At 36.7% G+C, this 14,357-nt stretch overlaps 1 protein-coding gene across 1 annotated transcript in view; it reads left to right on the top strand.

Annotated features, from left to right (window-relative positions):
- The window catches only part of GALNTL6 (polypeptide N-acetylgalactosaminyltransferase like 6), a gene marked incomplete at both ends in the record, with an annotated part of 414,831 nt that overhangs the window by 172,877 nt on the left and 227,597 nt on the right, over positions 1-14,357 (top strand). Inside the window, one exon of the mRNA XM_083860887.1 lies at positions 1,676-1,814. Within this exon, the coding sequence (XP_083717013.1) occupies positions 1,676-1,814 (139 nt within the window). The remainder of the gene's footprint in view (positions 1-1,675; positions 1,815-14,357) is intronic.

Genomic DNA, 14,357 nt, shown 5'->3' with positions numbered 1-14,357 from the left:
AATATTTACTTTTGATCTATATAGAATGTATGCTGAAAGAGAGGGGCTAAAATTTCTATCTTAGGTTGAATGACATTAGCTTAGTGTTACTTTATTACGAATCATATTTGATACAATTGTACCATTGAATTTGGAGTAGTACTTTGACTCATTAGCTGCTTTTTTTAGAATCATAGTTCCCATTATTAGTATGAAATCATAAAGATTCACGTAGAAACTTAGTCTCAGATTTTGTGTTATGTTATTATGTTGCAAGCATTTGGGGATAAAAAGGACAAAATGCATGTTAGTAATGAAATAGCATAAACAGAAAGGGTTTCATGATAGAAATTAATTCCCTCCCCTCCCCCCCCCATTCTGTAAGTAACAGTAATAGTTTTCATTGAGAATTTAAATGAAATTGTAAACATATGCACAAATTTTGGAATAAGAAAATACTATTTTAGCTGAAAAAAAGTCTAAAATTGAGTCACTATGGTGCCTTTAATTGCATATTCTGTGTTTTTAATGTTTTGTGCTTGTGCAGTGTGGAATAGGGCACTGACATAGGCTTATGGGCTTTAAGAGTACCACTGGATGTTTCTCTGAGCTTCTGGTTGCTTTCCCCTTCATCCACTCCTGTAGCTGCTCCTGATTAACTAAGGATCACTTACTGAATCCAGCTGATTAATTTCTCTATAAGAGCCCAAGTAAAAGGAGGTATTTTCTTAAGAGGGAGCCTAGTGGTAGAAGGACAGAGATGTTATAATCTGATCAATGAGATATGAAGGAGAGTAAATGTTCCTGGGTAGACTCAAAGGGTTTTGAAACTCTGATGAGTACATCCTCTGCAAGACTGGGAAGAATAAAAGTAGTTGAGAAGAATTGAAGGCTTTTCTTTTCTGATTTCCTTTGAAGTGCTTTTATTTGTTCTCTGCTCTCCTGGAAAAGACAGAGGTATAGTAGCCTGAGGTAGGTACTAAGCAAGCCAAGTGACTGATGAAGAGAACTAACTTGGGAATAAAAGGCTGGAATAGAAATTCTGTGCTTTGCCAGGGAACAAGCAGATAATTTCTTTGGGGAAGCACAAAGTGACCAGTTTCTGAAACCAGCTCCACAGTGTTGTGATGTTAGAAACATTGAGTACATCTGTCTCGTCCCTAGGAGTGCAAGGGTGTTTGAGGAGCCTAGAGCAAAACATCTGCTTTCCTTATTGTTTCTTCTGGAAAGTTGGACACCCTAAACTTCAATGCTAAAGTTGCAGTCTGAAAATATGAGTGGGTGTTGGGGTGCTGTAATATAAAGTAACTCAGTAACCATGTTCCTCCTAGTGATTGAAAGGCATATTGCTGAAACTGATCTATTTGTTCATTATTTTGCTATGGAAAAGAAAGTTCTTAGCTTAATTTACAATTGAAATTTTTCTATATAAAATGGCTTCAACCTGATTGTGTGTCTGGATAGAGGAAAGTTAGATGAATTGGGTGACTTCAGAGAGAGTTTTGAGTCTTGTTGTCCATACCTACTTTCTGGTTTTGTATTGGAAATAACAGCAGTATTGCTAAAGACGTTGCAAATTTCTTTGAGGTGTTCCAGATACAGTGTAACAATTGAAATTCAGTGTAACTTTTTTTTGTCTTTGTAGTACATTTTTTGCTGTCAGTTTGAGGCAAATAATTATTTTGTTTTCTTGTAGGGAAAGGTGAACATGGGAAACCATACCCTCTTACAGAGGAAGACCATGATGATTCTGCTTATAGGGAAAATGGCTTCAACATATTTGTTAGCAACAACATAGCACTGGAACGATCCCTGCCAGACATCCGACATCCTAAGTATGTAAACTGTTTCCTGGGCTATTTAATTTTTAAGATTTTTTTTCTTTCTGTGCCTCTAAATAAGTTGTTTTCCAGGAAGGTAAAACATAAACAGTCAACAAAACCCAATGATTTCATTTTATAGGAAGTGGAAAATTTACCACTGATGTTAAATCATTTGAGCTGTCTTTTAAAGTGACTTCTTATCTGATTAGTTACACATTAAGACTATAAAAGGCCTCTTTTTATTGCAGAATGATTTTTATTAAATTTCTCTGTAGTGAATTGGGCTAAAAAGCATTCACATAGTTTCTCATGTTCTCATTTGGTTAACAGCTGCAGATGTTTGAGGAGCAGAGTGACAATTTGTATAGAGTTTTTGCCTGTGATTGCAAAGTGTTTCTTCTGTTTTGTTATGTAAAAATTAAGACAATCCAATAGCTACCGAGTGCTGATACATCAGCTGATTTATGCAGTGTAGAATTATGTAAAAACAGAATGTGCTTGATGCACAGGCAGAATTTGGGGGCACTGGATGATGGTGTTATTCCTTAAAGCATGAATGTAACATAGAAATATCAGATGAAGGTTATTCTGGAAAATAATCACGGAGCTAAATATCATCATACAGCAAACCTAACTTGTTTTTCATGTTCTTTAATTTTTGGCTCCTTTATACAAGGAGTAGAACTTTCTATCTATGAAAGGAAATGGGCCACTATTGCCTTCGTGGGCTCCAGGCTCTTGTCCTCCAGAGTCATTCTGAAGCTGAATTCTGAAGAGGGAGCTGATTTGATTTGTCTCCTTTTCTTGCTCTTTTAGTTGGATGTTATGCAACTAATATATTGGGGAAAGGTACAGGAGGCAAAACTAATTGTCTCCATGACTGTTTGTATTTTTCTGAGATACAATTTTCTCTATTATACAAAGATTCATGTTAAGATATCGTCCCACTTAACTTATTTTGATGTGAAAAGTTCTCTGTTCTCTGTCAGAGAACAGAGCTGAACTTCAGAGCTTGACAGAAGTTCTCAGGGCAGGGAGAAGAGAAATATCATGGCAACTAACATTTTTCTCTCAAATGTGCAACCATCTTTTTCAAAAAATGAATAGTATGTAAATATTTGCATAGTAAGAGTTAAAAAAAATTCACTGCAGAGGAATTAACCTTTTGTTAGATATGTTTCTAATTTAATTTTAATTGCTAATCATCTGATTTAATTGTTGCATTGTTTTGAGAAAAAAACCTGTATCTCTCTTAATTTGTAAACAATATATTAGTGTTGTTTGCATAGGATTAAGTAAAAAGAAATATATTGTTACAACAAGCTGTTTATATACATTTTTTGCTTTCTGCTTTGACAAATTACCTGAAATTATATAATGAGTGCTTCCAAGAGGTTTGAGTTCTCATGTACAGCTGTGTAGTATTGAGGCTGTGGTAGGTTACATTGTCGGTACAATAAATATGTTCATCAAGCAATCTCCTCTGTTAGCAAAACTGCAGAGGATAATGACTGAATGCAAAACTGTCAGGTTTATCTTCCCATTGTGGTTTTGTAAATCGGTCTTTTGGCAGCTTCTTTCTCACCTGCTGCTGTCCTCACAGTCCCTGACATTTCCATGCACGTCCAAGCATTGTGTTGTCAGCAGTAACGCATTGGGAACCAGTCAGTGCCACACCAGCCTTTCTCTGCCCTCTTTTCCCCAGCACAGATCTTATTCTGACTTACACCTAAGCATCACATTTGGGAAGCTTGTATCCTTAGGTGTCTGCATTGTTTCCACGTTTTGATTCAGCTCAGTTCCTGTGGCATTCAGGGAAATCTCATCTGGTGGATGTTTTAGTAGTGTCCTGACTGAACTGACTTGAGTCATGGCCTTCTAACCATCCTTATGTTAAACACTGCTAACACAAGTAGCCCATTAGTTAATTGACTGTATCACTTACCATCTAAAGGTAAAGAGAAAAAATGTTCTTGTGCTATAATTGCCTACAAAGTAGTGCATCAATTAAGGTGACAAAGCTGGGCTCAATACTTCTGATGGCTATAGCTTTAAGCATGTGTATTTCTTGAACTTCCAAAAGACACAAGATGTCTGGCAATGCTTTCTGACCTACTCTTAGAAACAAACACATTTCTTAGCTGCTCTGTGTTAAGTATGACTGTCTCAAACTGCACTTCCCTTTTGGAAATGTCTCCTCTCCATTTTTGGAAATGTCTCCTCTCTTCAGAAGTGTGTGTGAAATATGAGGTAGTACACACGTCATCGTGCTGGTTTTGGCTGGGGTACAGTTAATTTTCTTCACAAATTTCCATGTCACCCATACTAGAGGCTGGAGCTAAACCATGGCACTGAAAGAGTTGTTTTCAGGCAAACTAATGGCAAATTATGTAATTTCTATCTAAGAAAAGGGTGCCCTTCAGTAACATTGTAGGGAAGAGGCAGGTCTAGTTTGGTCAGCTTTTGAACCTTAGAAAGGGCTTGGCTTTGTGGAGCTTGTAAAACTTTGAAGCCATTAGCTGTCATCTTGTGCAAATTTATGGGAGATGCTAGCATTATAAACTTTGAGTTTTGATCCTCTGTCTCTATTTAGAGCCTCTGTCTCTATTTAGTATTTAGCCATTTGCCCACAGCAAATGGTTGTCTTCTGTCTACTGAAGGTGGATTTCCTGAAAATACTGTCTTTGATATGTTTTATAGAACTAAATAAAATGGTTTTATTGCCATCAAGAGAGAAAATTCACAAAATTAACCTTCAAATTCAACAAAACTGAGTGGTAAATCTTGCAATTTTAATAAAAACTTACTTAAAACAGAAGCTGCAGTGGTTTCTACACTTTTCTAAAATAACTTGAAAAATATTTTATTCTGAAGTCAAACCAAAGAAACTTTAGGAACCACTTCCAAGTGTTTCGTTTTCTGGGAAGTATGTAAAGACAACAGAAAAAGCTTGTTCTTTTTAATCCAAATAAACTTTCTTTTTCTGAGTTTCTTTGGAAATTGGGGTCAGGATTTGCAAATAACACCTTCTGCAAGGGGATGGGTAGAACTAAACAAATGCTTAGATGATTGAGGTCTGAGAAATTCAGGTTTTCAGATCTGTGTAATAATACTCTTTCGTTTTTTCTTTGATATTTGAAACACTTCAGCAAGATGTTATGGTTGATTCTTCTTTCCTTTTAAAGACAGCAAAATGTATATTGTATAAAAAAAAATCTGTAGTGAATTGAAACAGTTAACTTCTATTTTAAAGCTGACTTGACCTTTTCTGCATCTTTAATATGTTTTTATTGCATCCTTCTAATATCTCCCATGCTTTTTTTCTCTCATAACTATGCTCAAAGAATATTTTTTTTCATTTCTGAGTAGTCTTTGATGTCTTGTTTCTGTTCCACTTTTGTGTTAAAGCCTTGGCACAGTGGGTGCCAAGCTACATTAACTAATTCTCTTCTCTGCCCACAATCACCCATGTCTTTAAGTTTAAACAAAGAAACAATCAAACAAAACAACTTTCTTTTTTTTTTTTTTCCTAATTCTAAATAACAATCTGAAAGAGGCAGATCACCTCCATTTATTTGGTTTCAGGACTGATTTAGTGGTCACCCCAAGTGAAAGACAACATTGAGTTTTGGGTAATACTGAGAGAAAGAAATGGAATTAATATTTTGGGGTTAGAAATTCTGTACCAATATAAGAAATGTTTCAAAACCAGCAAGAAGAGTGTTTCCATTCACTTCTCTTTTCACCCGCTTTGTGTAGTCTAGAATAAACAAACCTGCTAATGCTAGGGAAAAAGTTGGCAGTATTATTTTCTATTGTAGAAAGAGAAATGCTACTTATTCTAATACTGAATGTACCAGTTGAAATGAATTCTTATCTTCTCCACATTATCAAATATTCTGCTATTCATCCCAGCTTTGTTCAAACAAACAAAACTGAATCTGACTCACATTTTGAATAGCATTCTAAATGCAATTTTAATGAGGCTTTGTGGAAGGGTTGCAATCATCTAGTCTTAACAGTGCATGTAAATTTTGTGACCTATCCTGTTTCAAGCTCCAAAGTCTTTTCATACTGGACAATCAATTTTTTAAGCTTTTTGTTATTGAATCAAGGAATTCAAGTTAGTCCCAATTAGATACCAGTACATTTGTGAGCTTTATAATTTAAAATACTTTGTTTTGTGTGCTTTTATATCTTAATTTCAACAGCACATCTCCTTTTATCTAAAATTTGTAGATTAATTGCTGATAACCATATCCTGGAGTGCATCAAGTGCAGCCTTGTGAACCAGGCAAGGGAGGGGCTCCTCCTGCTCTGCTGGTGCAGCTTCACTTTGAGTCCTGTGTACAATTTTGGATGCCACAATGTAAGAGGGATAAAAAAAGCTGTTAGAGAGCATCCATAGGAGTATCATGAAGATGAAGGATCTAGAGATGAAGCCACATGAAGCATGGCTGGTGTCACTTGATCTATTCAGCCTGGAGGAGACAGAGTGGAGACCTCATTGCAATCTGCCTCTTGAGGGAAAGAAGAAAGGCAGGCACTGATCTCTCTTCTGTGGTTACCAGTGACCAGGCTCTAAGGAATGGCATGAAGCTGCATCAGGAGAGGTTTAGGACGGATATTAGATCAAAGGTGTCTTTTACTCAGAGGGTGATTGGGCACTGGATTGGGCTCACCCGGAAAAATGGTCACAGCACCAAGCCTGACAAAGCAAGAAATGTTTGGAAAATGCTCTAAGACAAATAGTGTGATCCTTGGAGTTGTTTTGTGCAGGGCCTTGATGATCCTTGTGAATCCCTTCCAGCTCAGGCTGCTCTATGATTCTGTGTCTTGGGTAGTCATAGATCAGGTGTGCAAATACTCCCCAGCTTGCCTTAGTAATCTACCACAAGAAATCTGGTCCTTTGAAGGTTTCCCTGGGCATAGATAGATTCATTTGGTAATGAAATTCTTAGCATTCTTGTTGTACATTAAAAATGTCCAACGTGATTCTTGTAATGTCTGGTTTTTAGCCTGTATGGGTTGGAGTCAGTGTTTCCAATCCTTTTCTGCTGGTCGTGCTGTTGAAGTGCTGGCCCTTCACTGTCACTCCCAGCAGTGTTCCTTTTTAGAAGTCTGAAATATGCTCAATTTTCTTAGGTATTAAATTTTTCACAACCCTCAGATGAAATGCATTTTCATAATCAAATAAATAAGAGTGTTTAGCTAAGGGCTGACTACATCTTCTGTGTCCTGAACACTAATGAGGTTTTATTTCTTTCTAATAACAAAACTCATTCCGTGGGTTCTGCATAACTGAAACTCTCCTTTTCAGTAGCAGAAGCTGAGAAAATGCCTCAGAATGGTTCTCTCTCAAAACATTTGAATGCAGTGTGGTTGCTCTCCATTGTATTTTTAAAAGAGGCTAAAATGAATATGTAATGGGATTTCTCCGGGCAGTATGTTTTTTGATTGACTCCATTTTTGTGTTTCTTTATAGTAGCTGCAGAGTTAATAGGGTGGGAGTTGCTCTTAATCTCTGTGTTTTAGTACACTTTTGAAAAATTCTAATAGTAATAAAATCATGGGAAAGAGATTATAATACATAGGCAGGCAGTAGTACATATCTGAATCTCCTAAAAAACCCAGTTATTTCATTATATTTAGTTAATCTCTTTTTATAAATACAGCACAATTTGTCACAATCTAGCCTATGTAATTTGTCCCTAAAACTAAAATGTAAAAGTTTGTCTTTAATCCAGTGCTCCAAGATAAATTCCAGTTAATTACCTCTGCAGTCTGTGATCTTAAAGACAGGCTTGGGTTGTTCTGCCTTGCTAAAAAAGAAAAAAAAAAGAATCAGACTAAATCATTTAAGTATGCTGAGCTTAAAAATATTTAATAAGTCTTATGGAAGTAATTGTTTGTTTGTATTGATCTTCTGTTGAATTTTTGATCATATGGTGGAAGAAATAAAGATAGTAGAAGGCTTTTTTCTAGTTCTCATTAATTTTGGGGAATCAAATGTCTTGAGATGCACATACACATTGCATTGTTTCATACCACTGATTACTAGTATTAGCTTAATTTATCTGGCCACAGAGCAACCTGTTTAAACTCAAGGTGTGCTTTTAGTGAGCAGTGGAAAAGCTAGAGATTATTACTGTGCTGTGGCAACTGTTTTGTGTAGTTGTTGAATAATGTAGTGAAAGTGAAAATTCATGTGGTCCAAAATACAGTGGGCAATGTCTCCATTTCCAAGCCTGACCAGATTGTTCTCTGCAATTGCTTCTGGGCATCCCATTTGAAGTGCAGCTCCTCAAAACAGGATCAGGAATATTTTATACCCAAGAAAACCTATGGCTTTCTGTCTCTGTCATGCCTGCTGTCTCTTTCTCTGCAGGATATGTATTGATAGGAACGAATAACATGGAATAATTCTCAAGTGCTTTCTGGATACTTGTGTGTCTTTTTTTTTTAGGGCAGCAACAGCAAAAATGTGGCTGAAGATTGATGATTCCTGTTCCCTCTTTTTATTGAGAAATAGGCTGCGGTGTTAAATAGGCCAGTGAGGAGAGTCCAAGCCTGATGGGTCTGTTTCTGTTTACTGAAAATTATTTGATAAAAGAAATAATCTGTTTTTACACATGGAGAAAAGTAGTTCTTGTGTGTTTAGATGCCTTTCATGTTACTTAGACTCCAGTAAATCCTCCCATGCTGCTGAGAAAATAGCAAGCTGCAGTAAACATAACAGTGAAATTTCAACTTAATGGGGAAAGGAATTCTGAAGAATATTTACCCTCCAGCCAGTTCTGTACATCTGGGATAGCCAAGTCTATTAGCATTTGGCAATGGTTAAAGCTTGAACTTTCAACTGTCAAGTAATACAATAGTAAAATTCGGAAGTACATTCAGCTTTGCTAAGATTTTTGTGGAATGTGGGATATTCTGGGGTCTTGTATCTTTGAAGTTAATAGGTGAACATGATGATATATGCGGCTAATATAGTAGTTTTATGAAGAGCTTCAGTATACCTTACATCAGTAAGGTAGTGCATTCTCAATAGCAACATACTTAGCTGTTGCATCTCCTGTAATAAGTACAACAACAGATGTGCAGCAATGCTGGAATGGAAAAACAACTTCTATTTTGCCTGATTTGATTGTGAGTAAGCTTCTTGAGCTCAAATTTTCTGAAGGCTGTGTTGGCCACAGGATGTGGTAGTAGGCATGAGAATTTACTGATCTTGTTGGTACATGACCCAACAGTTTTTGTCACAGCGTTTTCTCCATTGTCTGCCAGCTGTGATGTCTGTATTATAAACACTGGTCAGACCTAGTACTATCTTGCCCATTGTCACTTTTATTGTTGTTGTGGTTTGAAAGCAAAACGAGTGAGAGGCTCCAAGTCAGAGATACAATTTAATAAGAAGAAAGGTAAAAAGGTAAAAAATAAAATTAAATAAATGCAATAACACAAAGGACCACTGACAGAGTCAGAATACAACCTGAGCAGGGTGGTGGAAGCAGTCCAGGTGAGGGGCTCTTCCTGAAGCAGTGATCCTGTAGAAAGGTCTGGTAGCTCTGCTCCTCTGGGAATCCAGTGGGTCAGGGCTGCTTGTGCTGTCCCAAATCCCAGCTTATATCCAGGTGGGAATGCTTGGCTCCTCCCCCTGGGCAGAGCATCTCCCAATGGGATGATGAGTGTGCAGTGGGTCCTTGATGGCCCATTAAACAGAGATAACTCCTGGAGGGAGTTACCTGTGAGTCATGGGCAAGGTGTTGATGGGCCATTAACAGAAGACAGCCCAACACTAGAGCACTGCCCCACTTGGTTTAACAGTTCATGAAGATGGTGATAGAATAAATACTTTGTGTACATCCTATACTGCAACCCAGGACAATTGTGTAGAGGTGATGGTGTTGAGAGGTGTAAGCCTCACCGCATATTGCAGTGAAAAGGAGAGGTGAAGAGATGTGGATAGATCACAGAAAGACTGTCTCTGAAAATGAAATATTTTATGCTTAGGCAAACTGGACAAAGTAAGTCCCTGGGCCTGATGGGATGTCCTCATGAATGCTGAGGAAACTGGTGTCTGTTTGAGGCTCCTCTCAATGGTCTTTGATCACAGCAGCTGAGAGAGGTACTTGAGAACTGATGCAAAACTGGGAGGAGTGGCTGAGCGTCTAGAGGGTTCCTGGAAGCTTATGGGGTACCTTTGGAATATAAGGGCAAGTGGTAATAAGATAACTTGGATTTCTGAAACAGAAGTTAAAGGGTAATTGGATGTCACAGGTTGGATTGTTCCTGAAGTAGTGTGCATTAAAATGCATTTTGAAGTGACAAAAACCTGAATTCTAGTCCTGTTTCTTCTTCAGCCAGGAAAATGACCTTAGACTCAAAATAGAGACCTTTTATTGATCATGTTGAGGTCTGCCTTACTTGTGAGAGACAATCAGATAAGTATGCTAGGGTTGAATGAATGAATTTTAACTAGATTGTTATTTCTCTGATCTCTTAAAAATAAGTGTTTTGAGGGTATTTGCTTGTGTATGTACTAAATAAATTGGTCTGATGTTATTTTTGAATTCATAGGTAACAAAGTGCAAGGTGTAAGCTAAAATATAATTAGAGTACTAGGATGCCTTCTTATGTGCACTTGCTAATGAGGAATGTTGAGACAGTATAAAATGACTACATATATTATTTCCCAAGCCTCCTAGATTTAATACATTTGGGTGAGTTAGGTAAGTTTCTTAAAACAAATTAAGGATTTTTTAAAAAATTTATAACATCTTTTGGTAAGTGATGATAATGATGATTTTATAAGTTACTGTATCATAAACCAAAATTTTTTAAACATAGATATGCTTTATGCCAATATAGTTTATCTGACTCTTGGACTCTTCCCTTGGTTAGAGTAACTTTTTGGTTTGAAGGACAAAGCGAGGCAAACTCACAGGCTTTGATTTCTTCTGAGACAGAGAGTGCTGCTGAAGAGACTGTACATGACAGGCCAAAATGAGGCAATTTGACATAAGGTAACAAGCACCTAATTCAGCTCCATCAGTTCTGATGAATTCTGTGCTGAGGGAAGGCATAGAGTACAGGATTTTGCTTCCTTAGTTCCCAAGACATGTTGATAATGCATTTAATAGCAATTTCACAAACAATTTCTACTGTACAATTTATTTTTTTTTCTTTTTCATGAAAATAGTATTAATGTTTTGAAGAAAGCTTATTTTAGTAAAGTGTTGTGACATTTATTGAGGTTCATACCCAGTAATGCTTGCTTGCTTCCCAGTTGTGAGTCACTATGAAAATAAAGATTACTTTCCCTGCCATCAACTTACACCCAAGCTAATTTTACAGCCTTGTCAAATAGCAGGAGAAATTACTAGTTATCACTACTTAATCAGGCTGAGCTGACAAGACTAGATTGGAACAGAAACATGGTGTGACTGAAGCTTGTTGCTGTAAATTGAGTACTTTGACATGCTAAGACAATTACTATGTAAATTTCCCTGGGAAATGTTTTGTTCTGGTAGCTTATAGAGGTCTCATCAGTACCTGGGGGCCCAGTGGGTGCTGTAGTTTCTTGTAATAAAGGGAAAGAAAAGGTCAGATCTGAAAAAGCAGCTTAGTTAAGAGAGCGAGAGCTGACAAAGCCAGTGGGGGAAAAAAGGTTGAAAATCTCTTTCTGTTTTGCTTTATTCCTGTAAGAGGAGAAAATTAGAGGTGGGCTACTTCTATGATGCAGAAACTGCAGTAGTAGGCTGCTACTTCATTTCCTAAATCCAGCCAAGGGATGTCTGTGAGACACTTAACTTCTCCTGTGCTATTATCTATCAGGGCAATTTTCAAGGTTGTTGATGTGTGTGGAAGGCACAGAGCCTGGTAACTGACCACAACATTGCAAGTGGTATCCCTTAAGGTGCATAAAACATTTCTGGTATCTCTGCAGGGTCAAGCAAATTGCTGGTTTTATGAATCAACTTTTGCTGTCAACTGGCTGGAATGGTGCCAGCACTGCTCTCTTTTCTCATCATTTTAGAAGCCTGTATTCTTTCATTTTGTCCTCTACAGAGGCACTATATTTCTGCAGGTTTCTATTAACTGTGAAGCTGTAAAGAGGGAGGATTTGGAAGTTCTGTATCTTTTCTTAAGCTCATGATGAGGACGACTATTCTTATTCCTGAAGTTAAAAAATGCTGTTATTTGTGCCCAGTAGAGTAGGTTAACCTACAAAATGAAATCGTAATAGTCTTAGGATTCTTACTAGTGAATAAGAAAGAAGTGCAGTTATAATTCCTTTCCACCACTTCTCTTTTTATGAATAGCTGTCTTTTCAGGTTGTATTTTAAAGGTGCCTGCTGCAGATAGCTTCATGGTGTTTCTGAGACAGTTTTTTTCTTCCTCAGGCAGGTTAATATTTCAGGGATAGAGGAGCCTCTTGCTATTTTTTTAACCTTCTGAAATCGCCCTGCAACTTTTGAAGCCAACTCTAAAATAATTTTGTTCAGAAACTTGGTTTTGATTCTTGTTTCAACCCCACAGAAGAATTCTCTCTCTCAAAGGAAAAATTAAGTCAATATTGAGTGTTTTAAAGCAAGTGACAGGGTGTGAGTGTGTATTGTTTCTATGAATAAGCCTTGAACTCATGGAGCCGAGTGCCCAGCTCCAAAATCCAACTGAGCAGCATGCAAAGCTGGTGAAAAGTTCTACTTTGTCAATTATGTGTATTTAATTTTTGGGGTTTTTTTTTTTTTTGGTTTTTTTTTTTTTTTTTTTTTTTTTTTTTTTTTTTTTTTTGTTTTGTTTTGTTTTTTTTTTTTTTTTTTTGTTTTTGTAGGGAAATTGGGTTTCATAAGCAGCCATCTTCTTGGTGTGCATAATAAACAGTATTGTGCAGCTTTCTGAATTCAAAAATTCTTTTCAAAACAGTAAAAAAACTACAAAATTGAATAATACCCATGATTAATGTTTAATTATGTTTCTAATAGAAGGGAGAGAGGAAGGAGATATTTTTGGACAAAGATTGATTTTCAAAGCAGTAAGTACAACTTCACAATGCAGAAACAGCTTGTGGAGTGGTAGATGGGGCCTCTGTTTGTAAAAATCTCATCCAGAAGTCTCTAAGGGACTAATTTAATGATGTAGGGATATTCTTTGATAGGAAATACTAGATGTTAAATTCTGAAATATCATGGAAATAGAGACTAAATTGGTTAAGGACAGCAATATTTGAAAACATAATTCAGGATTCATAACTTTTGGTTCATTATAATCTTCAAAAATGACATTGTATCTGACTCATCAGAATATTCATCATTTGATGCTAGTTTTTTGTTGTTTGGAGTTTTTTTTTACAGAAGTGTTGTCATTTATAAAATAATTTTTGGCAAAGTCCACATTGCTGGTGTTGTTTAATAATTCTGAGTATATGTGCAGTGGCAATGCATAATGCCCCTTGCATTTCCTCTTCTCACCTCCCATTGTTCTGAATGCTAATGTCATACCTTCAGTAAAAAAATCCAGGTGTAAGCTACTTAACCAGCAGCATGACTCTTGCTTATCATGGTTATTTTCTTGCTAAGTATCTACCAAGACATTTCAGATGTAACACAGAAGTTATTCTGAGACTTCAGTGATTAAACTTGAAGAAATCTATTATTTATGCAAAGAAATTTTCATTTTTTCAGCCTCGGCTATTGAACCTATTATTCAGTGTTGTTCCATGAATAAATGCTAGTGTACTGCACTAAAATATGCTGTGTTTAAATGCAATAAGAGAGGCATCTTCAGGAAAGCTTCTGTTGTACATTACTAAGGGCAGTCTGTGGTATTCTGTTAAGCTTATGCAGAAAAGGCTTCTGCTGAGTAGGAGCCCTTTTCTAGTTTCAGTCGTCAGGTTCTTCACCCCCTTGAACAGCATTCCTGCCATGACTCCTAGATATATACTGTTGCTTCTTCATCCCCTTATCCCCTCCCAACTTGTTGATTCAGCTATTTGGATACTGCCCTCTAGAAATAAATGACCTTGCTTTTGAAAGGGCATAAAATAATATCTTTTGGCAGCAGCCGTTTATTTGTTTTGAAAAGTACAGGTGAGTAGTTACTTGACTGAATTCTCACTGAAGAGTTCTAGTTCTACATTTCTAAGTGTCTAGGATAAGTGCATTGTGTAAAAATACAAAATTTAAACTATACTCTCTCTTTAAATTAAAAAAAAAGAGTTTACCTAGAGAACACAATGGACATCCTCTTTCTAATTTGCCTGTATAACAGGACCAACATGTAGTAGGATTACACTACAGAAGCAAATTATTATGGTTTAATAGTTAACTTGCTGTATGGAATAATGATGAGCTAGTTTTTTCTCTTGTTTTGTGTGGTCAAATGTGACATAAGATGGATTCCCAGTCTTATGAGGTACCTTGAGTGGTACCTCAACACTGAAACATTAAAAATACTGCTGGACTGAGCTATTTGGTTATCTGAAGAAACACAAGTATGGAAGTACGGAAAAAAGTGAGGAAAAATATAATGAAAACAGTGGACAACTAGTCA

This window comes from Zosterops lateralis (assembly GCF_965231275.1).
Source record: "Zosterops lateralis genome assembly, chromosome: 5".
Classification (NCBI taxonomy): Eukaryota; Metazoa; Chordata; class Aves; order Passeriformes; family Zosteropidae; genus Zosterops; species Zosterops lateralis.
This window is presented reverse-complemented; position numbering and strand designations above follow the sequence as displayed.